This window comes from Geotrypetes seraphini, chromosome 1 (genome assembly GCF_902459505.1).
Source record: "Geotrypetes seraphini chromosome 1, aGeoSer1.1, whole genome shotgun sequence".
Taxonomy (NCBI): Eukaryota; Metazoa; Chordata; class Amphibia; order Gymnophiona; family Dermophiidae; genus Geotrypetes; species Geotrypetes seraphini.
Window position 1 is genome coordinate 111,552,563 of NC_047084.1, and position 23,602 is coordinate 111,576,164.

A 23,602-nucleotide genomic window follows, 5' to 3' on the forward strand; every position below is an offset into this window, starting at 1 on the left:
ATGCTGGTGAAGATCTACAGAGGTATGAGGTAGGGGAAGGGAGGGATGGCACGAGTGTGGTGTGGCGGGGCAGAGAGGTGCTGGTTCCCCATCGAGAGGGTGGAAGAGGAGCCTGTAGTCCTCATCTCCCTGTACTTCTATGTGCAGGATACTAATCTCAGGAGAAGGGCTGACAGCAGAAAGATTACTACAGAATCATCTGTGCTTCCAAGAAAAAGGAACCTCACAAGGGAGGGGCAGCGATCTGGATTTCCTCCCAGATCCAACCAGAAGGGCTAGAGATAAAAAGGAAAATATGGGGAGGTGGGGAGGGGGGATTTGATGTACTAATATTTCTGGCATGAATATTCCTCTGCTGACTTAACTAGGCCTCATAGGTGATTTCTAGCATTGTAAGGTATGCGTTTGGTTATCTGTGATTGAATTTGATTTATTCATGTGTTTTTAATTTTGTTTTCTTTATATTTGTCCATATATTAGTAAAATAAGACTTTAGGACTCCTGAAGACTTTAGGACTCCGTGCCAAGTCTTGATAGTTTTAACCTATTTAGAAATCAATCAAATTCCCTTGGACTGCTCTGCTCTCTTTTGGGCCCTCATTTCCTGCCATAGTGTGTGAGCAAAGCATTATGGGAAATGTAGTCTAATCCATACTGCAGCCACTCCTGCTTTGTTTCTAGTGGTCTTTCTCCTAAGACCGCCTCCCTTTTCCTCTCACCTAAGCTTGAGTCCTTGGTCACACTGCTGTACTTCCTGGTCACCTCTACCACCTTTGCTCTGATAGGTCTCTCTGTTACTGGTTGCCTATTGGTTCCCTCTTCTACCCCTAGGCTTAAGGGGTTTTCACTGAGGACATACCTTGGCTGTCTTATAAAAATCTATAAAGAGACAAAAAGGAAAAAAATAATAATAATGTTATACTGAAAATAAGAAAGAGAACAGCAGATGTCAAAATCTAAGAGGAGTACTTAAAAAGAGAACTATTTAAAACATATATTTTAAAAATCCAGTGCTGCAACTTTGGGACTGTGTCAGGAGGGCACCACACATGCGCAGATGCCCTCCCTCCCAAGAACAGTTTGAGGGGGTGGGGCCAGGGCTGGGATCTTGCTCCCTCTACCCTTCTCTCTCTACGTCCCCTCACTTGCCTCTTCTTCGAATGCCTATAATTTTTTTGTCCTGTAACTTTACTGTGAATGTCAATTCTTACCTGTTCTGAGCTCCCGGGAAAACAGGATAGAAATCTAAATAAATAAATAATGGGGGTGGGCCTGGGGGCGGGGCTATGGGTCATGGCTGAGGCCCGGGGGAGTTGGGGGGAGTCAAATTTGACCTGCAGCTCATACCAATAATCATTGCATTGGAGCAAGAGATCTTTGGCTTGCGATTGCAATGATTAAAGAAGTAAAGAGATAATCAGTTTTATTAGTGCATGGGGGGGGGGGGAAGTTAACTATGCAGGGTCTATTGAACTTATGAGACATTACGGTCTCCCAGAATCAGCTTCTACCGGGGTCTAGTGGTTCATTCTTAAGTGACCTTATAGTGAGGGTGAGCTAGGAATTTTGATGTTAGCTGGTATGATTGTTATTTTATATTACTCAATTTGTAAGCCACTGTGAATACGTAAAGGCTAGCTTGGCAGCATGAACATTTTAATAGAAGACCCCTTATACCGAGAGCCGTGGAAATGCACCAAAGCTCATTCAGTTCTTATGGGCTTCGTGCGGCATCACTACTGCGGTTTTATAAAATGGGTCCAGAAGTAGGATGGAAGGAGATGCATGTGAACATTGCTTTTAATTATAAACGGCACTGGTTTGGTGTCTATTTCTTGATATTTAAATTTAATTGGAGCTTATATTTGGGTATTTACATTTTTATTTTTTGCATTTTAGCTGTAGTATAGCTGGAGATTTGCTAAATTTTGTAGCCCTCCAGCTTGCTGTGGAGAGAGGCTTGTGGTTACATGTGGATGTTTGAGGATGGCTAGCTAAAACCTTGAGCAATGATGTCAGTCAAAATATTGTGACACGGGACCCGTGATGTCATAGCTGAATGTCAGAAAGAGTAAGCACTGACCAGCAGCTCATATCAGTGATCAGAGTGTTGGGAGTTGGGTGTGTTTTTGCTGTGATCACCGCGATTTTTAGAAAGTTGTTTGTTTACTGCCTTTTGTGTTTTTCCTTACCCACCCTTTCATTTATTTTTATATTGTATTTAATCCATTTTTTTTCCTTCCCTCATTTTCTTTAGTGTTTTTATATCATAATTGTCTTTTATCCCCTGTTTGTTGAAAAAATTTTATTTTTTAATTTTATATTTTACCTTCTTTTAATTTTGTATAAATTTTGTAAATTTAGTTTTGTAAAAAATTTAATTTTTTGATTTTTTATTTTACCAACTTTTATTTTTGTAAAAACTTTGTACATTTAATTTTGTAAAAAATTTTTTTATTTTTTAATTTATTATTTTTGTAACATCTTTCTGAGAGGAGAGGAAGAGAGTCTATATCGCCGGGTAAGTATACATTATTTTGATCTGAGCTTTGATAAGTTTGGGGAGAAAAGTTAATTTGTAGGTTCCATTATATTGGCAGTTTAGATCTTAAAAGAGCAAGTTTTAATCTAGCTAGTCTCCATAGAAACCTGATGGCAGATAAAGGCCAAATGGCCCATCCAGTCTGCCCATGCAGAGTAACCATTGTCTCTTCCTCTCAGAGAGACTAGATAGGCCATTTGGCCTTTATCTGCCGTCAGGTTTCTATGTTTCTATCCTGCCATCCTTGAATTTAAAGGTGTGGGGTAGAGGGGGGCAGGGAATCCCTGCGGTGGAATTATTAGAAAAGGGATGGTAAACAAGACTGAGAATGTGAGACTCATCTTGAGTATTGCGTTCAGTTCTGGTCTCCTTATCTCAAAAGAGATATAGCAGCACTAGAAAAGGATCAAAGAAGAGCAACCAAGATAATAAAGGGGATGGAACTCCTCTCGTATGAGGAAAGACTAAAGAGGTTAGGGCTTTTCAGCTTGGAAAAGAGATGACTGAGGGTAGATGATTGAAGTCTACAAAATCCTGAGTGGTGTAGAACGGGTACAAGTGCATTGATCTTTTACTGCATTCTTCACTCCAGTTCCATCAGCATCTGACCCCTATCTCTCCCTCCACCTCCCTTTCAAACCTCTCTTCAGACCTTCAAACCCTTTCTCTCCCCTTCACCCCAATGCCATCCAGTATCTTCCCCCTCACCTCCCCACCTCTACTGTATCTTTCTCAAAACAGCAGCAGCGGTTGTAAAACTTTTAAATGAAGTCATTGTGGGACTTTGCTGCACCTCCCTGGCTGCTGGCTCTGCTTTGGAACAAGGAAGTGGTGTCGGAGGGAGTGGACCGGCAGCCACATGGAAGTTCAGGAAGATCCCGCAATGACTGAATATAAAGGTTACTGTCGCTGTTGCTGGTTCAGGAAAGCAGCAGTGGCAGAGGAAGGCGGGAGATTCCTGACACGGTGTGCCACCCGTTGTGACATTGCTGAAGGGTTAGAAGGAAAAGTTTGTCTTTTTGCGGATGATACCATAGGACATAAAAAGAGGAAGGCGATGAAAACGGTAGGAGGTTTGTGCCAGAAGATGTATGAAGGAAGACTGGAAGCCATGACTATGTAGACCCTAGAGGAAAGGAGGGACAGGGGAGGGTCAATTGCTTATTTTATTTAATTTCTCATTTATCTTTTCATCCACAGAATGGCGAAGAGGACAGAGAAGCGGAACTTCGTGGACCCCATGTTACTGGTAGGTGCCACACATGCTCTGAAGCCTCCCTCATTGTCAATTAATTGGTTAGTGATATTTATTTATTGAATTAATTTGTTTCCTCTCTCGTTCTCCCCAAAGAGCTCAGAACGGGTTACAGCTTGACATACATAATACACAGTCAACCGATTGCAATTTGCCATAGTTACAGGATAGATTCAGATTCTACAAAAGCCGCAGAAGATTTAGGCGGTGGTAGCCACCCTACCTCCACCTAACTTAATTGGTGTAATTGGGCTTCAGCGGTGGAATAATTAGTGGCCCCATTTAAAACCAATTAAACCCTTGTTAAAAAAAATAAATAGCCATCGCAATGTGGCCTCCAGGACCAGCACCTGGGTCACTGGTGGCTACTGGTACCTAATGACGCCGAAGCCCAGAAGTAGGCGCATGGTTAGAGGCGGTGCCGGACTTCAGCCACTGGCCGCGATTCAGGAAGGACCCTGGGCCGGTGCCGGACTTCAGCCACTGGCTGCGATTCAGGAAGGACCCTGAGCAGCGGAAATGTCAACCTGTAAAACCCTGGCCTACATTTCTGGCACCTGTCACCATCCCCTGTTTCCTCCCTAACCCAGGGATCCATGATCTTTTTCCCTCTCCTTCTTTGGCAAATCTTCCTATGTTCCGGAATCTTCCCCCTGCAGTCCGGACTCTCTCCTCCTCCTGTATATCTGTCAACCACTTTGAGTGTGGTCGTAGAACAAGTCCCGGTCCCTTTCCCTAAACTACAATAGCTTTCTAGGAAATAAACATGGTGCAGTTTGGCTCTGCAAGCAGCTGAGCAGCAGGAGGAGAGCTAGCAGGAGAGGAACGGAGGGGGACAGCAGGTGAAACTCGGAGGAGGAGGGGAGAGCAGGAGAGAAGGAGGTAGGATCGGCAGGGGCAGCGGTGAGAGTTAGCTCCGCCCACCCCCGACGGCATGCATCAAAGAAGGCGAATAGAATGCTAGGTATTATCAAGAAAGATATTACAGCCAGAACGAAAGAAGTTATTGAGCGATGGTGTGCCCGCATCTGGAGTACTGCGTCCAATATTGGTCGCCGTACCTTAAGAAGAATATGGCGATACACGAGAGGGTTCAGAAAAGAGCGACATGATTGATAAAAGGTATGGAAAACCTTTCATATGCTGAAAGATTAGAGAAACTGGGGCTCTTTTCCCTGGAAAAGCGGAGACTTAGAGGGGACATGATAGAGACTTACAAGATCATGAAGGGCATAGAGAAAGTGGAGAGGGACAGATTCTTCGAACTTTCGAAAACTACGAGAGGGCATTCGGAAAAATTAAGAGGGGACAGATTCTTTTTTTTTTTTTTTTTTCATTATATTTTTATTTTCAAATTTCACAAAAAGTGTAAACAATAATAAAATACATTTGATACATGCATGGTATCACTTTTATATCTAACACAATGTATGTCTGAATTTGATTTTCCCCTTCACCCTCCCCCCACCCCTTCACCATTTTAATATAATATTTTCAAATTTTATAAAAGTATATAACATATTGGAATACAATTGTTCAATAAACATATTTATATCTAATACAATATATTTTGGATAAATTTTATTCATTTTCCCTCCCCCCACCCTTCTATTATCCCTTAATCATTTGTTACATTTTGTATAATATATTATAATATACTATATATAAATTGTTTTCCTTACCCCCCCTATATGTGTGTCATAAGAAAATCTCTAAAAGAAGAAAGGAAGAAAAAGTATTCTATTATTTAATCATTACAGTATTTTGTCAATGGCCCCCATATTTTTATAAATTTATCATATGTCCCCTTTTGTATTGATATTGTTCTTTCCATTTTAAAAACATGGCATATTGTATTCCACCAAAATGTGTAGTTTAGGTTGTTGTAATTTTTCCAATTGTTAGTTATATGTTGAATGGCAACCCCTGTCATAATTAATAAAAGTTTATTGTTTTCTGGTGAAATTTGACTTTTTTTTCTCATCATTGTTCCAAATAAAATTGTATCATATGATATTGCAATATGATTTTCCATTAATTTATTAATTTGTGGCCAAATTGAATTCCAAAATATTTTAATATAAGGACAGTAATATAATAAATGATCTAATGTCCCTGGTTCTAGATTACAGTGCCAACATCTATTAGACTTAGAACTATCTAGTTTTTGTAAACGAGTAGGGGTCCAAAAAGCTCTATGTAATAAAAAGAACCATGTTTGTCTCATAGATGCTGACACTGTACATCCCATTCTCCAAGACCAAATTAGTGGCCATTGAGATGCATTAATTTGATGTCCAATCTCAATGCTCCAAATGTCTCTTAGACCATTTTTTGGTTTTTTATTCAAATATTCAGATATTAATTTATACCACAATGCGGCTTGATGTCCTAGGAAGTCTGCTTTAAAGCATAAGAACTTTAAACTATATTGATTGTTTAATGATTTCCATTCAGGGAACCCAACCTGAATGGCCTGCCTCAATTGCAACCATTTAAAACTTTGTGTTTTATTAAGACCAAATCTATGTTGCAATTGTGAAAAATCCAGCAGTTTACCTTCTGAAATAATATCATCTAGAGATCTAATTCCTGCAATAATCCAGTTCTTCCAAAGGATTTGAGCTCCGCCAATTTTGATCTTGGAGTTTATCCATATGGATTGATTAGTTGATTTATATATTGGGATGGGTGTTAATTTATCAATAAATCTCAATGTTTTCCAAGTATCCATTATTATGTTATTTTCTCTGTATCTTTTAGGTATATTAATACTTGGTAAATGAACTAAATTTAGGGGAAACATAAGGCGCCATTCCAAATATAACCAATCTGGTGCATTATCTATAAGTTCTGGGAGGATCCAATACATACCCTGACGTAGAATATAGGCTTGATGGTACCTATAGAAATTTGGAAAATTTACCCCTCCCTCCTTAATTGATTTTTGTAAGGTTACTAAAGCTATTCTTGGTGTTTTACCAAGCCAAAGAAATTTTGTTAAAATTCTATTAAGCTTCTTATAAAAGGACCCCTGAAAATAAATAGGTATCATACTCATTTGGTAGCAAACCACAGGCAACATCATCATTTTAATAGTTTGAACTCTGCCCCACCAAGATATATGCAATGGGTTCCATTGTTCACATAACTCCGTTACTTTTTTTAATACATATTTTTCATTTTCTTTTACAGTATCTTCAATTGTTTTTTTAACTTGAATGCCTAGATATTTAAATCCTTCTTCTTTCCATATGAATGGAAAAGTATCAAATAATCCTTTTACACAGTAAACATTCAAGGGTATAATTTCAGATTTATTCCAATTAATTTTATAACCTGAAAATTTGCCAAACTTATCAATTAATTCCAATAAAGAAGATAAGGTAGACTCTGGATTTCTCAAATAAAGCAAAATATCATCAGCATAAGCCGAAATTTTATATTCCATATCTGAATATGGAATTCCTTGTATCTCCCTCGTTTGCTGTATTGCTAACAATAAGGGTTCTAATACAACATCAAATAACAAAGGAGACAAAGGACAACCTTGTCTAACTCCCCTCTGCAATTGAAAACCATCAGATATCTTATTATTAATATTTAATCTTGCAATCGGGAAGCTATACAATGTTTTTACCATTTGTATAAATCCAGAACCTATACCAAACCATTCTAAAGCCTGATACATAAAATTCCATTCTACCCTATCAAATGCTTTCTCAGCATCTAGTGAAACTGTAAATGCCGGTTCATCAATTTTTTTTGATAAGTTTAGCATGTGAAATAATAGTCTAGAGTTATTGGAAGAATGTCTTTTAGCAACGAAACCCGTTTGATGCATATCTATAATATGTGGGAGAGCTTTGGCTAATCTCAAAGCCAAAATTTTCGCCAAAAGTTTATTATCAACGTTTATCAAAGATATAGGCCTGTAGTTCGAAACCAAAGTAGGATCTTTATTTGGCTTAGGCAAAACAATTATTATTGATTCAGCCATAGTACCTTTTATATTACCTTTTATAAGTTGTGTCTGATATAATTTTAATAAATGTGGGGAGAGGATATTTTGAAATGTTTTATAAAATTCTACTGTGTAACCATCACCACCTGGAGCGGATCCAACTCTAAGAGATCTCAATGCTGTCTCTAATTCTTTTAATGATATAGGTTCTTCTAAACTTCGTTTTATATGATCAGGAATCTTAGGTCCATTTATTAAATCTAAAAATTTTTTTCCATCTTTTTGTTTCTCCAAGTAAGGTTCGGAAGAATATAGATCCTTATAAAAATTTAAAAATTGTTTTAATATTATATTTGTTTGATTTGTTATTATACCATTATCATCTTTTATTCCAGTAATATTAATTCTCCTTTTTTTTGCCTTAAGATAATTTGCTAATAATTTTCCTGCTTTATTAGAATTTCCATAATACACCGTTTGTTTGGAAAACAAATCTTTTCTTATCATTTTTGAAGTTAATTCATTATATTTACCTTTTACTTTCAAAAGAGATTGCAAAACTTCATATTCCCATTTACTTATCAATTTAGCTTCTAATATTTTTATTTCTTTTTCTAATTCTATATATTGTTTTTTAATTTGTTTCCTAATAAAAGCTGAATATGATATGATATTACCCCTCATAGTTGCTTTAAATGCATCCCATACATTCTCTATAGATGTATCTTCCACTAAATTTATTTGAAAAAATTCATTAATTTGTGTTTTAAAATTTTCCAAAAATTTGTCATCCACAAGCAATGCATTATCAAATCTCCAAAGAGGTCTATTATTTTCTAATTGATCTAATTGTAATTCTATCCATATTCCCGCATGATCCGAAATGATAATAGGATCAATGGAGGCTTTAATCACTTGTTGCACTTTATTTGTTGAAACAAAAATATAATCTATTCTTGAAAATGATTTATGAACCTGTGAACAAAATGAATACTCCTGATCATTAAAATGAAGAATACGCCATATATCTTTCAAATCACATGATCGAACTAAATTATCTAGACCTAAAGATTTAATATTTTTACCTGGTTTTTTATCCAATAATGGATCCATTACAGCATTAAAGTCTCCAGCCACCACTAAATTAGAGGCAGCCAGTGGTAATAACATATTTTGTAGTTTTTTGAAAAATTCTGATTGATTCGAATTAGGGGCATATATATTAAATAACGTCAGGGTATCATTTCCCATACCTATATCAATGTGTATCCATCTTCCATGTGGATCTGAATTTTTTACTTTTATATTGGCCATACATTTTTTATTTATAAGGATTGCAACCCCTGCTTTTTTACCCACTGCTGGAGCAAAAAAACATTCTTTTATCCATCCACCTGATAATTTCTGTGATTCCTTCATATTGAGATGGGTCTCTTGCAGACAATAAATATCTGCATTTTGTTTTTTTAAAAATGTTAATATTTTTTTCCTTTTAATTACGTGATTCAGGCCATTGACATTGATAGAATATATTTTAAAAGACATTATATATTTTTATACTTTTCATTATCTTATTCTTCCTCTCCTCTTTCATATTTAATAACCAAAAAATTTTCTTCATGACACACATATTTAACCCTAATGTATCTCCCTTAATTATTCTAATAAATATTTTTCTTATCCCTCCCTTTCCCACCCAATACATTGGCTGCTTAAGGATACACATTGGAATTGTAATCCCAACATTCTCCCCATTCCAGGCAATCAATATTCAATTTTTTAAACAAGTTTCCCTTCTATCTATCTATATTGATCTTTTATATTTATTTAATCATTTTTCATAACATTTTATTAATGTATCATTTTCCATTTAATAATATGTTAATTTGTATTTCCTTAGTATTACGATTTCAACATATAATTATTTTAAACATATATGCAGTGTATTATTTAATAATTTTCTTATATTCTGTTCTTTCTTTCATTTAATTGTTATTGTCTTTTCTTTGTATTGTTTTCCTCCATTTCTTCAAATATTTCGATGTGATATATTTTCTAATTTTTCATAGAGTTTTCAGAACCATCTTAATATATTTTGTTAATATATCATAGGTTCTGGTTTAGAGAGAAATTCTTTTAGTTTTTCGGGATCCTCAAAGTATAAGGATTTGTCTCCGGATGACACTCTCATTTTCGCAGGGTAGTATAGACCATATTTAAATCCTTTTTCTTTAAGTAGAGGTCTCATATCTAGTAGTTTTTTCCTTTTACTTGCTGTGTTTTTGGCGAAGTCTGGTAGGAACCATAATCTTGATCCTTTATAATTCAAGTTTTTATCTTTTTTTGCAGCATTTAGTATCTCTAGTGCTTGTTGGTATCTCAACATTTTGAAAATGATTGGTCTTGGTCTGTTTTTATTTTCTAAATTTTTAGTTGGAATTCTGTGCGCCCTTTCAATTTCAATTGGTTGTTTCAAGTCTAATTGTAGAATTTTTGGAATTAAATTTTCAAGGAAAAGGATGGTATTTTTTCCCTCTAAGTTTTCTTGAATTCCAAATAGTTTGATGTTCTTTCTTCTTCCTCTATTCTCGTAATCCTCCAGTTGATCTTTTAATTTATTTAATTCCAGGCTGTCGTTTTTACATCTTTTTGATTCGCATTCTATTGCTTCCATTTTTGATTCTAATTCAGCTGTTTTTTTATTATTGACTTCCATTTGTCTATGTATATTTAAAATTTCTTCTTTCATTTCAGACATATTATTTATAGTTTCTTTAAGCATTTGTTTGATTTGTTTTAATTCTTCCATGACTTCAGTTTTGCTTAATATGTCTGGTTCATCAATAGGAAGTGGTATCTTGCTAGGTGTTATTTGATCTTGTTTCTGTCTTTTTGCAGATGTACCAGCCTCATTTTTGTTTTGTCTTGTACTTGCCATGTTATTGTTCTCTTTTTCTTGGTTATTATTGTTTCTTGTATTTAAATCTTTTATATTTGGTATTCTTATGTTTTTAATCTCTTAGGGGAACTCTTTTTTATTTTTTTTCCCTCCTCTTACAAGCCCAATCGCAGCTCTGATTAAGGAGAGTAATTAATTTTTTTTTTTTTTTTTTAGAGTATTTTTCCTATTTTGACCAACTTTAGGCAATTTTCTTTTTTTTTCTCAGCGTCTCTCAAATTCTTCAGTGTCTTGCTGTTTCAGTTTTTTTTTAAAATTCAGTTGAACCTTTTCTCTGTCTCCTCTCTCACAAGCCCAATCGCAGCTTTGTCAGAGGAAAGTGATGTTCAGTGTTTATTTGTCTTCAGTGCTTCAGCACCCAATTTCTGTGAAAAAAATGCAAGTCCCCTTTTTTATCAAAGAATAATCTTTTTTTTTCAATATAGCTGGTCAGAACACCAATTCCTTTTCACAATTTTTCCAATCAATCTGATCTTTCACTTATATTTCGCGGTTTCAATACTGCACTCAAGTTCAATGAAACCGTCAAAATCACAAATGGTTTTCTTCCCGTTTCTTGTCTGCACCTATCTCACTTCAATTACCACAATTCAGGTTATATATTTTTTTTTTGGGTATTTTTTGAACGGATCACTATCTGATTTTCTGATCTTTCACATCCATCAGCATCAGTACTGTTCCAAAGTCTCCCGAATTAGTTGAAATACAGACAGTTCTCAGCTTTCTTGACTTTTCACAGCTTCCTTTTTTTTTGTTTCAGTAAATATTTGTTCAGAGTAAATACTTTTCTCCTCTTTTTTTCTATTTTGCCAAACTGTTCAATCACATCTATCTCGCGGTTTCAGCATTCAAACATCAGTAAACCGCCAGCACAAACGGTTATATGCCTTCCCAATTCTAATCAGCACAAATCACGTTTCAAATATATCAATTCAGCTTTTTTACTTTAATTATATTTTGTCAGAAACATATCCATTCTTTACATCTTCTCATTCAAACATATGTCTTATAGTCTTTTGAAATCGCCGACAGTGAACGCTCTCTGCTTACCAACTCCTGTCAGCTTTTTTTTTTCAATTTCAGTTCACGTTCGTCTCTCAGTCTCTCTCTGCTTTCAAGCTACTCTAAAACCTCCGTAGACACAGACTACTTTCCCGATTTCTATCAAATTTTATATTTGGTCAGAATATGAATATATATGAATATATACCTCAGCGCTGTATTCAATTTTTTTTTTTTTAACCGTCAGCTCAAACGGCACTCCGCTTTTCCGTCTCCTGTCTGCACATATCCTTCTTCAAATATCGCAATTTAGGATTTTGTTTTGTAGCTTTTATTCAGCTTTCCATTTATATATTTTTTATAAAATTGTTTGAAGGAAAATGATTTTTTCTTTATTTCATTGCCTGGTTGGTGAGGAGCTTCAGGATCACACCTCCATCCGTGCTCGCGCTAAGCCACGCCCCCTCAAGAGGGGACAGATTCAAAACCAATGCTAGGAAGTTCTTCTTCACCCAAAGGGTGGTGGACATCTGGAATGCGCTCCCAGAGGGTGTGATAGGACAGAGTACGGTATTGGGGTTCAAGAAGGCATTAGATAATTTCCTGAAGGAAAAGGGGATAGAAGGGTATGGATAGAGGATTACTATACAGGTCCTCGACCTGATGGGCCGCTGCGTGAGCGGACTGCTGGGCATGATGGACCTCTGGTCTGACCCAGCAGAGGCACTGCTTATGTTCTTATATTCTTAAGTTTATTTGCTAATATCAGGCATAGATTCTAATGCATTTCTTTATCATTTTTCAGAGGTCTGAAGTCATGGGGACCACAGGAAAGTAAGTAGATTTTCATTATAAATATAAAATTAAAGATTTGTACATTGAATGGAATGCAAATTTAATAAATGAAATGATTACTGTATGTGATTGATTTGAACTTTATTAGTCTATGAAATTTTTAACGTTATTTATTTCTATACTTTTAGTGACTGGTGGCCAATCAGACTCGATCTGTCCAAGACATATTTAACAATATATTTAGTAAGTAATATGCCAGTATTTATGTCGGGCTTAGTAAAGGCGGGTGGGGGTGGGGATAAATGTTTTTGGCCTGTTAATCCCAAGTTATGGTAATATGGACCTTGGTTCTGGAATAGAATAGAAACATAGAAACATAGAAATAGACGGCAGATAAGGGCCCACGGTCTAGAATAGACATCTACTGAATGCTTTTGCATTACCTAAACAGAGGCACTTAATTATAGAAATGCCTCCTGTCCTCAAAGGGCTCGATGCACTAGAGATAGCGACTCAATCACTATTGGTTGATTCTCTGGCCGATCCTCCAGCAGCGATCGTTTGCATGCAAATGATTTGAACAACTGATCATTCACTCAGTGAGCGATTGACACATGCGCAGAGCCTTCACAGCAGTGACGGGGAAGGAGCCTCCTGTCACGTCTGTTAGGGCTTTTTTTGAAATGGCAACATCCACAATAACAAAACACCCCACTTCCGAGTGTCAAATATGGTGAAATCCACTTAATTGCAAATGCATATTTCAGTGGGCAATGATATTCGTCTTTGAACCTTATTTTCACCTTCTCCTTGATGTCTTTCTCAATACATACTGTTGTTTAATACTTATCTTTTAATATGCAGAATCATTAGCGTGCTCCAGGGGGAGGGTTGGGGGGCCATTGGCAGGAGACAGTAGGCATCCCTCCTTCCATTCTGCCATGGGTGGGGGGTCAGTCGGGATTGCAGGAGAGCGTGGAAGTCTGGAAGTCAGAGGGAAGGATCAAAAATATGTAAATGAGGCTTCCTACAAGAGATCTTGCGAAATGGGATGCATAACCCACTAGTTCGGGAATAGACTGGGATTGTTCAAAAACCTGGGGTTTCTTTATACTGATTCTTGTCTCTTTTTTTTGCTTTAATTAGGGAGAAGACCCTCCTAATAAGGAATATGCTCTTAATTGCCGGCTGGAAGAGACGGATGATGAACACGTCATCTTAATCTTTACTCGTAAGTTTCTGCTGTGGTTGAAAAAAAGTAGAAAAACAAATACAAAAGAGGTACAAATAATCAGTCTAAGCCAAAAATCACCTCTGATAGCACCTTAGTGAATAAATAACTATACGAAGACAAGCCTCAGAGACCTTAAATTCAAGCAGTATGCTGCTAGATGTGTTAACAGGTCAGAATCTCGATCATTGGCTCATACTTCGTGAATATTTGTAGCTTTTTAATATATATCAAAAAATCAAAACAGCACTTATCTTGTTAGCGGTATTGAACAGCACTGCGGGGCCGCTGTTTCACCATTACCGGCTTCGTCAGGGGATAAACTGAAACAGTGCGGAACAAAACCTTCCCTTGGCTCAAAATGTTTCTCTCAAGATGGCCATATCTAGCAGCATACAGCTTGAATTTAAGGTCTCTGATTTTTGGCTTAGGTTGAAAAAAAGTACCGAAAAGATACCAGCATTCATAGCGGGGACTTTTTGCTGACTGATTTCTATTTTCTGTCTCCTGCAGCTGAACAATCCTACACCATCCATGCCAGCACGGAGCATAACGAGGCGTAAGGCACACGTTCTCTAAAAGACTTCGTTCCTTTATCTGCTGCTTCCAGGAGCGACTGTTCCACTTTGTTTTGGCTTTTAGCTTAGATTATAAACTAGAAAGTTTTACACTCTTTCTTTCTTTTTTCTTTTAGATGGCTGAAAGCGATGGACAAGTGCCATCGTTTTATCTGGAAGATGCTCAGATCCAACAGATATGCTGTGGAGCATCGATTTCAGTGGATGGTCTATAATCAGTCTCCTAAAGGATGCGCTGAATGTGGCGCTGGAGGTAACTTCACTATTAAGCGAAAACCAAACTCCTGTCCCCATAAAAAGCAGCAATTACTTCTGACAGTTCTGATTTGGTTTTAAAGTCTTAGTTTATTTAAACCAACAATAAAATACAATATAAAGAATTAGAATAGACATTAGGTCATGTGAATGTAGGGTCGACCATTTCTTGTTCAAAGAGTTGGATTTTTGGGCCATATAAAGCTCATATCTGTAGAGAAAAGAAATCTGGTTCCACCGTCTGGTACAGGTAACTTGTGAGAGGTCCTTCCATGATCCACAAATGGTTTTTAATGCAGAAAAGAGTAAAGAATCAAACAATACAGTATCAAAATCATTTGAACACTTTTCAGGACAAGGGTTGCCTAAGAAAAATGGGCCAAAACTGTACTGGAAGCCCCAAAACAAACTCAGCAAGTTCTTCAATTTGGACTAAACACAATTGGTGGCATAACCAAGAGAGGGGAGCCCCACCCCCCTCAAAATGAACATCTCCGTTGCTGTAGCTGGTGGGACATTTTGTTTTTCCATCATCTTGGTCCCAGTTTCTGCTTTTGTCTATCTTCTACTAATTCTCTTTCCAGGCCCAGGGAATCCTGGTTCCATCCCTGTGGGAGCCTTTGGGGGGGGAGGTGGTTCCTCGTGTAATCCCATAGACCTGGGTCTTCATCATAAGGCGTATGGGGACAGACTGTAAGATCTCAATCTGTACACTTTAGAGGAAAGGCAGAAGGGGGAGATGATATGATAGAGACATTTAAATACCTAGGAGGCCTAAATGCATATTACATTATATTTATTGACTTCTATTCCACCTTTAACTTTCAGTTCTAGTATATTAAGTTGTTGATAATAATATTGTTAGGGATATTTTGCTTATTAAAGCATTGTTTTATTTTAGAGGCATCTTTTATTATGCTCAACTTGGGACTTAACATCTGCCAAAAATGCTTCCATCGCCACGAACTTGATGGTGGGCCATCCACTGAGTACATTATAAACAGTTCGGCTTGTCAGGTAAGTCTCAGAGGCGACATAGCCATCAAGAAAGTGATCAAGATAATGACAATTTTTAGCACTATTAGCTAGATAATCTTCTGGATAGTTTGGGAGAGCTTATTTGCTGTTCTGAATTATGCAGATGGATTATCCAGATATTAGAGATAAATATCGCCAGTACCGGGTAACACCCGACTCCACTTAGGCTTCACTCCTGAATCTTCCCCCTCCCTGCTCCCTATTTTCTATTTTTTCACTCAATGAATTGTTAAGCTCTGGAACGCATCCTCTGGTAATGTGGTAACAGTGGTTAGTGTATCAGGTCTAAAAAAGATTTGGGCATCTTCCTGGAGGAAAAGTCCATAATTGATAGTAGCAGGCTATGGACTTTTCCTCTAGGAACTTGTCCAAAACTCATATCGTTAGTAGAGATAGACATGGGGAAGTCCCTGCTTACCAAGGGAATGGTGAATCAAAAATGAAAGGCAATTCTTAAATTACACGATAACCAGAACAGAGCTAGCAAAATGCAACATATGTACTCATAGATTCCCTGTTGGATAGTTTGTCCACACATAGTGCAGCGCTCGGCCTTTAGTCATGCGGCAGCCACAAGGTCAGAAACATGGACGCTCCATTGTAAGATTGCACCATCGAAGAACAACGTGCAGTGGTGCTCTCTCTTTTGGCAGAGGGAGTGACATCTGTGGAAAGCCACCTTCAGATATTGACTCAGTATCTAGAGAACACCATGAATCAAGAAAAGGTTTATGAGTGGGAGAAAAGGTTTAAAGAGGGAAGAACATGTGTAACCCATGAAGGTCATTCTGGCTGCCCAACAACACACAAGAGCACATTGACAGGGCTGATGCCTTGATTAGAGAAGACCGACACATAACGGTGTCTCAATCGGCTCAGTTGGGATATCGGCTATGGATCTGCCTGTGCCATAATGCGTGATGACTTGGGATTCAGGAAAGTCTGTGCACGATGGGTTCCCAAACAGCTTAGCAACAGGGTGTGGAGTTTGCGACCCAGTTCCTGAGACGGTATGAAGAAGATCCGAGTATTCTGGAGAGAATTGTCACCGGCGACGAGACATGGGTGCCTCACTGCGACCCGGAGATCAAAAGACAAAGCACGATGAAGTAAAGGAAGCGGTGCTCACCTGGCTTCGGGAGAGCCAAAAACCTTCTCTGCAGGAATCCTGAAGCTAGTTGAACGATACAACAAATGCGTCATCTTGCATAAGGACTATGTGGAAAAGTGTATTTTTCCCTCCTATAGGGGATTCTGCCAGGTCTTGGGATTTTGTCAAGGCCCTCTTGTGTTACTGGGTGAAAAGAGTTCCATATGAATGTGGCAGGAGGGGTGAGTTTGTGAGCTCCTGGTTATCTGATTGGAGACTAGTTGGCAAAGTCTGAATAAGTGGGTGGATATGTGCTAAAGGGTTTAGATTTGTAGCAGGATGAGACGTGACCACATAATTATCAGTTTGCTCATTTTTCAATTTTATATAATCAGAGAAATGCAGTAGGAAAAGTAACTTTAAACATTTGCCAAATTGTGTTTTCTGCTTCAAGTTTGAAGAATCAATTCTCCAGATACTGATGGCTTCATTGTTCTTTTTTTGTCAGAGACAAGATCGAGAGATGCGTGCGGCCACGTGAGTATTCTGAAAATGTACGATACTCTAGAGGTCCCCATTAGGCCTTCTTTCCCCTTTCTCCTTCAGTCTCCCCGGCTCCCTCCACTCACCTCACCTCTGTGTGCTCCTGTGGCCGATATGGAAAGATGTGCATTTTATTTTCATTTGGCAGAGTTAACCCATATAGTGAGAGTCAGGGACAGATTTATCCATTGCATGCCTAAAGGCACAGGGACAGGGGAGTCCTGGCCTCCGGGTTTAAGGGTAACCTCACCAAACCACTACCACCTCTTGCTGTTCCTGGCTGACCAGAACAAATGCAACATAATGATTGAGGGTTATGTTAATCAGGTTTTCTATTCCGCCTTTACCTATTCAGTTTAAGGCTGGATTATATTACAAGAGGTTGAGTCAGGAAGTTACAATGGACAGTTTGACACAGACATTCAATAGAGTTGCTAGAACAGGTAGATCAGGACAGTTAGGTCATAGTTACAAGTTCAAGTAAGTCATCATTGGCTCATCGATATGTCCCAGGAGTTGCATTAGACAGTTTAGAAATGGGCTTTTACCATTTCCATTTCAGTTACATCTGGGTTGGCTCCCTGTATTGGTAGAGAAATGCTTTTTAAAGTTTTCTGAATCTAAGATAGTGGTCAGAAGATCATTGTGTTTTCTTGGGAAGTATAAGTTTATCAAAACAAAACAAAATGGCAGGAGTTCAGTGGCCAAACTAATTAAAAGCGCCCGGATGGACTTCCAAAACTGGGTATTTGGAGAGCCCTGAGCTCAGGGCTGCATCTGAAGGGCCTCCGAGCATGAGTGGATGTGATGTGATGACATCACATGCATGTGTGTGACATCATCACATTGCATCCATGCATGCTCACAGACCCTCCAGATGCGGAAAAAGAGATGAGGTTTCTGGGGGTTGGGCAGCAGGCAGAACAGGGCATGGCTGAAGCGGAATGGGGTGAGGCCAGGTGTCTTTTTTTCAAGGAGGAAATCTGGTAACCCTATCTTTAGGCCTAGCCTCAGATTCCTCCCACCACAGGAGAGCAATCTGAGAAAGGAAAGGGACTTGTCTATGCTCTTTTGCAGTTGCAAATTCAAAGCAGTTTACATATATACAGGGACTTATTTTGTACCTGGGGCAATGGAGGATTGGGATTCAGTCCCACAACCTCAGGGTGCTGAGGCAACAGTTCTAAGCCACTCCTCACCTCCTGGGGAACTGGGTTCGATTCCCACTGCGGCTGTTGTAGTTCTGGCCAAGTCACTTAACACTCCCAGGTACAAACTGAGCACTTGTATATAATATGTCAACTGCCTTGCTTGTAACCACAGAAAAGGGGACGATCAAATCCCATCCTCTTTCTCCTCTTTTGGCTGCATGGAGGGATTGCCTTGCATCAGAATCATTGCCCTGCTTGTCCTCTGAGCAATCAAAGTTACTCACCCTTAGCAGGTGGATACAAATTCTCACTTCCTTTCCCGCCTTCCCTAGGAGTTGTGTTCTTTTGCTTTCATATTGGGCTAGATTCACTAAAGATAGCGACTCAATCGCTGTTGGCCGATTCTCCAACAGCGATTGATTCACTCTCAAGTCTGCATGCAAATCCACCGACTCAATCCCTCATTGAGTGATTGACACAATACAGAGCCCTAACAGTAGTGACAGAGGAAACAGCCTCCTGTCACTGCTGTTAGGGCTTTTGGGTTTTTTTTAATGGCCCAGATGTTGTGCATGTGTTAAACACGTACCATCTGTCTCATTAGAAAAAAGCCCCCACTGTCTACCACCCAAAAGCCATCATGCCCCCAAACCCCAAAAAGATGGCAGAAAGGATGCTCACTCCCTCCTGCCATCCCGACTGACTCACCACCCCCGTGGCAAAACAGAGGGAGGGATGCCCACTCTCTCCTGCCAGAAAGGTGACCTCTACCTCTAGGCCCCCAGGCCCCCTACCTTAAAAGTTGAGACCCAGAGGTACTGATAACACCTGCTCCTCCTCTCTCGCCGACGACCACTGGGCCTTAGGCCCCTCCCTGGTGCATCACTTTATCCAATTATGTGTAGATAATACTGGTTTGTGTACTCTAAGTTTTTAAATCTGAAATAGATTCTCTCTTTTTCCAATTCAGAGAGCAAGGAGTCCAGAGTGACCTGAGGTACGATTCTGAGATGTCACAGAAATAATTTTAGTGGTGTTTTTACCTTGGGGTGGGGGTAGATGTAAGAGCTCAAAAGTTACAGCAGTCAACGAATGTTGAAAGCGTTCCCACAGAAGGGTTGGGACAAAAACGGCCTTGGTGTGCTGCTATGCAAGATCCGAGCAACCAGCACTGTGGATCGTAAGGCAGCGGACGACTGCGCTCGGTTCGCACACAAGAGTACATTGAAGTTGTACGCGATCTTGTACTGAGCCAGTAGGATGCGCTGCCAATACACCGAAGAACTCGCCAAATAGCAAGAGAAACTGGAATAAGCCAGTCAACTGTGGTTGGAATAATTCATGATGATCTGAAATTAAAGTGTCTTAAAATGTGTCGTGTCCAGAACAAAAACACATGACTGAAATGGTGCAAGCAGATTTTGACCAAGTACACAGAGCAGAGTGTCAGCTTCATCTGGTTTACAGATGAAAAGATATTTACCGGTTAACACACAGAATGATTGCCTATGCGTGCCCTGAATAACACTGAAGCGTGAGGTTATTGCCAATCGCCTACTACGAACCTGCCCGACCTCCAGCCAATCAGTCATGATCTCGGTCGCAATCTCGAAACTCAGATTTACAGATTTCTTCTTCATTGATCCTGGGGTTAAGATCAATGACGCATACTACTGGGACATCCTCTTGATGCAGAAGCTGTTGCCAGCGATCCGTCGCATGTCACAGCTTCAAACAGGACAATGCCCCAGTAAATCGGAGAAAGAACACCTTAGAACTGCTACTTCGGGAGACCCCAGACTTCATTGGTCCAGACCTCTGGCCTGCGAATTCACCAAATCTAAGTCCAGTTGACTACCAGATCTGGGGGCTGATAGAGGAACGCAACTACCAGACAGCGATATCTTACGTCAAACAGCGTCTCATCTCTGTTTGGCTTGAGCTGAAGCAGAGCGTCATTGACAAGTCCATAGATCAGTGGCGGCCAAGGCTGATGGCGTGCCTTTGAGGAAAGGGAGTTAACTGAAACATTACTTTTTTATTTATTCAATTTTCTATACCGTTCTCCCAGGGGAGCTCAGAATGGTTTACATGCATTTAATCAGGTACTCAAGCAGTTTTTCCGTCTCTGTCCCAGCGGGCTTACAAACTATTGTACCTGGGGCAATGGGGAGGATTAAGTAACTTGCCCAGGATCACAAGGAACTGTGTGAGATTTGAACCCACAACCTCAGGGTGTTGAAGCTGTAGCTTTAACCACTGCGCCACACTCTCCCTCTTTTTGACTTTACATTTTTCTGTAAGATACGCCATTAAACTTTTTGATGTGTTTTTATTCAGTTCACAATTCATTTTCACAAGGCAGTATTGTGGTGCGGTAGGAAATAGTTTCAACATTTTAAGTCAACTTCATTCAGAATATGACGCACTAAATTTCATAAGAATCGGCCGAGTTCTGTGGAAGATATAACAAAAATCATTTTGGTTTGGTTTTTTTCAGTTCATAGCATAATATAAAATCATATATGTATATCCCAAAACTTTTCAGTTCTGTGCGGTTTAAAAACTAAGAAGACTGAACAATCTCAGTGATTAACAAGTCAATTCTCCATACAAGAGGAAGAAAGAGATAACAGTCCGTGAAACTCTGCATCCCAACTAGCTGCTTGGTAAGACAGCAATCTTTGTCAAAAATCTCTTCTATGTACAACCACGAGCAGAAGGGAAAACAGGCATTGCAGTGGCTCGCAATGAGTGAACGTTAACTGATCAACTGGATAATTGGGTATATGTAACCATGCAAGGCCTAATAACACGTGGTTCCAAACTTGAAAAACACCCTAGCCTCTACTGGCAACCAGTGAAGGTGTAATATGATCTGGGGGGTTTTCCCAAATTAAATATTAAATGCATGGCAGTATTTTGAACATTACGAAATCTTTGAAAATGTTTACGATAACCTGCCAGATGTATATTGCAATAGTCCAAAATACTCAACACTAAAGATTGTACCAATAACCTGAATGGAGTAATATTGAAGTATGATCCAATTGTTCATAGTTTCCATGATGTAAAGAAGCTTTTTCGAACTAGAACATCAATGTGATTGATCACTCATGGATAGATTTTTTTTTAATTCAAAGTATACACCTAAAATCCTGATTGTTGGGGTAATAGGGTAGGACACTCCATTCAGAGTCAAATGTTCTGTACGTTTGGTAGGAGATGCAAAGCAAAATGTAGTTTTATCTGGGTTAAGCTTTCATTTAAAACCCCTCATCCAATAATCTACAGTCTGAAAAACCTTCGAAATTAACTGAGAAGCTGATGAAAGATTAGAAAACATAGGAATTACTAAAGTTATGTCATCTGCATAATTAAAAAATTGATATCAAAATTTGATCATCTTGAACTCAAGAAGGCAAGATAAATATTGAAAAATACTAGGGAAAGAGGGGATCCTTGATGAACTCCACAAGGATTACTCCAAGTATCTGACAAGACCCCATTAAAACTGACTTGATAAGTATGTAAATAAATGAGAGTGTATAGAATATGAAAACTGTTTCTATTGTAACCACAGAAAGATAGTATAGAAAAATCCTAAATTAGTTTTCACTCTTTTCTTTCCAGGAGACACGGGAGAATGAGGAGAATAAGGAATGGGTAATTATAGTCAATTTTTTTAAAATATTGATAAAGGAGGTTTTTTAAAAAATACTTTTGCCCTTGTATAAAAGGCTGACCCCTAGTGGTAGTACTGTGAGACTACTACTATTTGTTATAACTGCCTTTTGGAACCCTGTGCTAGACGGGGCCCACTAGCAACCTAGGATCACCTTGGATAAGTTCTAGGGGTGGTGCAAACTGAAGGTCTATCAAGCCCTATATCCTGTTTCAAACAAACATTGACAAATCAGGTCACAAGTACCTGGTAAGACCCCAAAGAGTAAAACAGATTCTATTTCATGCTGCTGAACCCAGAAATAAGCAGTTGATTTTCCCAAGTCCATCTTAAGGATGGTTTATGGACTTTTCTTTAGGATCATTTTAAATCGAATTCCAGAACTTAAATTACAGATTGGATTGGATTGGGGAGTCAACTGATGGGATTGTTTCTGGAACCCAGGGGATTGTAGGAACCAAGTGGGGGAATGGGGAGATCATGGGAGGGAAACAGATTAGTGACCCTGAAGCTGTGCAGGTGCTGATCCATATTCAGGAAGCAGACATCCACCTAGTTAAGCACAGAAAGATAGGCTAACGTTTTATGCAGTTCTGTCTGGCCACTTAGCTATGTGGGCACCAACCCAGAATATGGCCTTTCCGTATATGGCCTGTGTAGTCTGAGCTTGTAGTTAAGAGCAGAATTTCAGCAGCTGGTCCGCTCAGTGGGCCTAAGTGGGCAGGAGACTCTGAATAGTGACCTCAGAATGATTCTGGAGAACTCAAAACCAAAATTCCCTTAAGGAAAGGATTTATTTGAGGTCTCGGTGCAAATAGGGTGAACAGGCAAAGTACTGGACAGACTAGATGGAACTTCATTTTGACTGATAACTTTCTTGGGCTATATTTGATTATAATTTATTTTGCCTATTATACTTAAAATAATCTGTTTTATTATCTGCTTTATTATATTCAGACTGAAAAGAATGTGGCAGAATATGCGCGCCTGTTTTACATGTCAGTGAAAGGTAAGATTTCTAACAAATACAAGGAGCGTTCAATAATTTATCTACCTCAGTAGGAAAAGGAAAGAGTTTTCAATAAATAGCTCCATATACTCCATCCACTTTTCCTGCAATGACTTTAATCCCTTCCAACCAGGACATTACAGCTTCCTTGACGTCTTCATCACTTGAAAACCGCTATTCACGGAGAGATTTCTTCAAAACACGGAACAGGAAATAATCCTAGGGAGCCAGGTCGGGACGGTAGGGTGGATGGTTCATCCCAGAAGACAGTTGCCATGACTTTGCCTGCAGATTTTTCTGTCTTGAACATTTTGGGGGTGGGGGATGACTTGTGCTTCCACTGCATTGCAAAAAAATTCACTTGGTCTTCACAGAGCACCTCCAAGTTCTCTTGACAGCACTGAAGCCTCTAGGCCTTCTGACATGGCGTCAGCATTCTTGGAACGCATCTTGCATTAACCTTGGACATGCCCAACTTTTCATGAATTATTTTCTAAACTGTACC

General features: G+C 38.9%; 1 protein-coding gene across 1 annotated transcript; it reads left to right on the top strand.

The window, feature by feature from the left end:
• Nucleotides 1-2,505: 2,505 nt before the first annotated feature.
• Nucleotides 2,506-23,094, top strand: LOC117356482. The gene is made up of 12 exons (XM_033935733.1): nucleotides 2,506-2,521; nucleotides 3,743-3,791; nucleotides 12,528-12,556; nucleotides 12,706-12,760; nucleotides 13,664-13,748; nucleotides 14,262-14,307; nucleotides 14,443-14,579; nucleotides 15,483-15,598; nucleotides 17,218-17,246; nucleotides 19,374-19,400; nucleotides 22,037-22,069; nucleotides 23,046-23,094. The coding sequence occupies exons 2-12, from the start codon at nucleotides 3,744-3,746 to the stop codon at nucleotides 23,092-23,094; spliced, it is 654 nt and encodes a 217-aa protein (XP_033791624.1). The 5' UTR covers nucleotides 2,506-2,521; nucleotide 3,743.
• The last annotated feature ends 508 nt before the right edge of the window (nucleotides 23,095-23,602 follow it).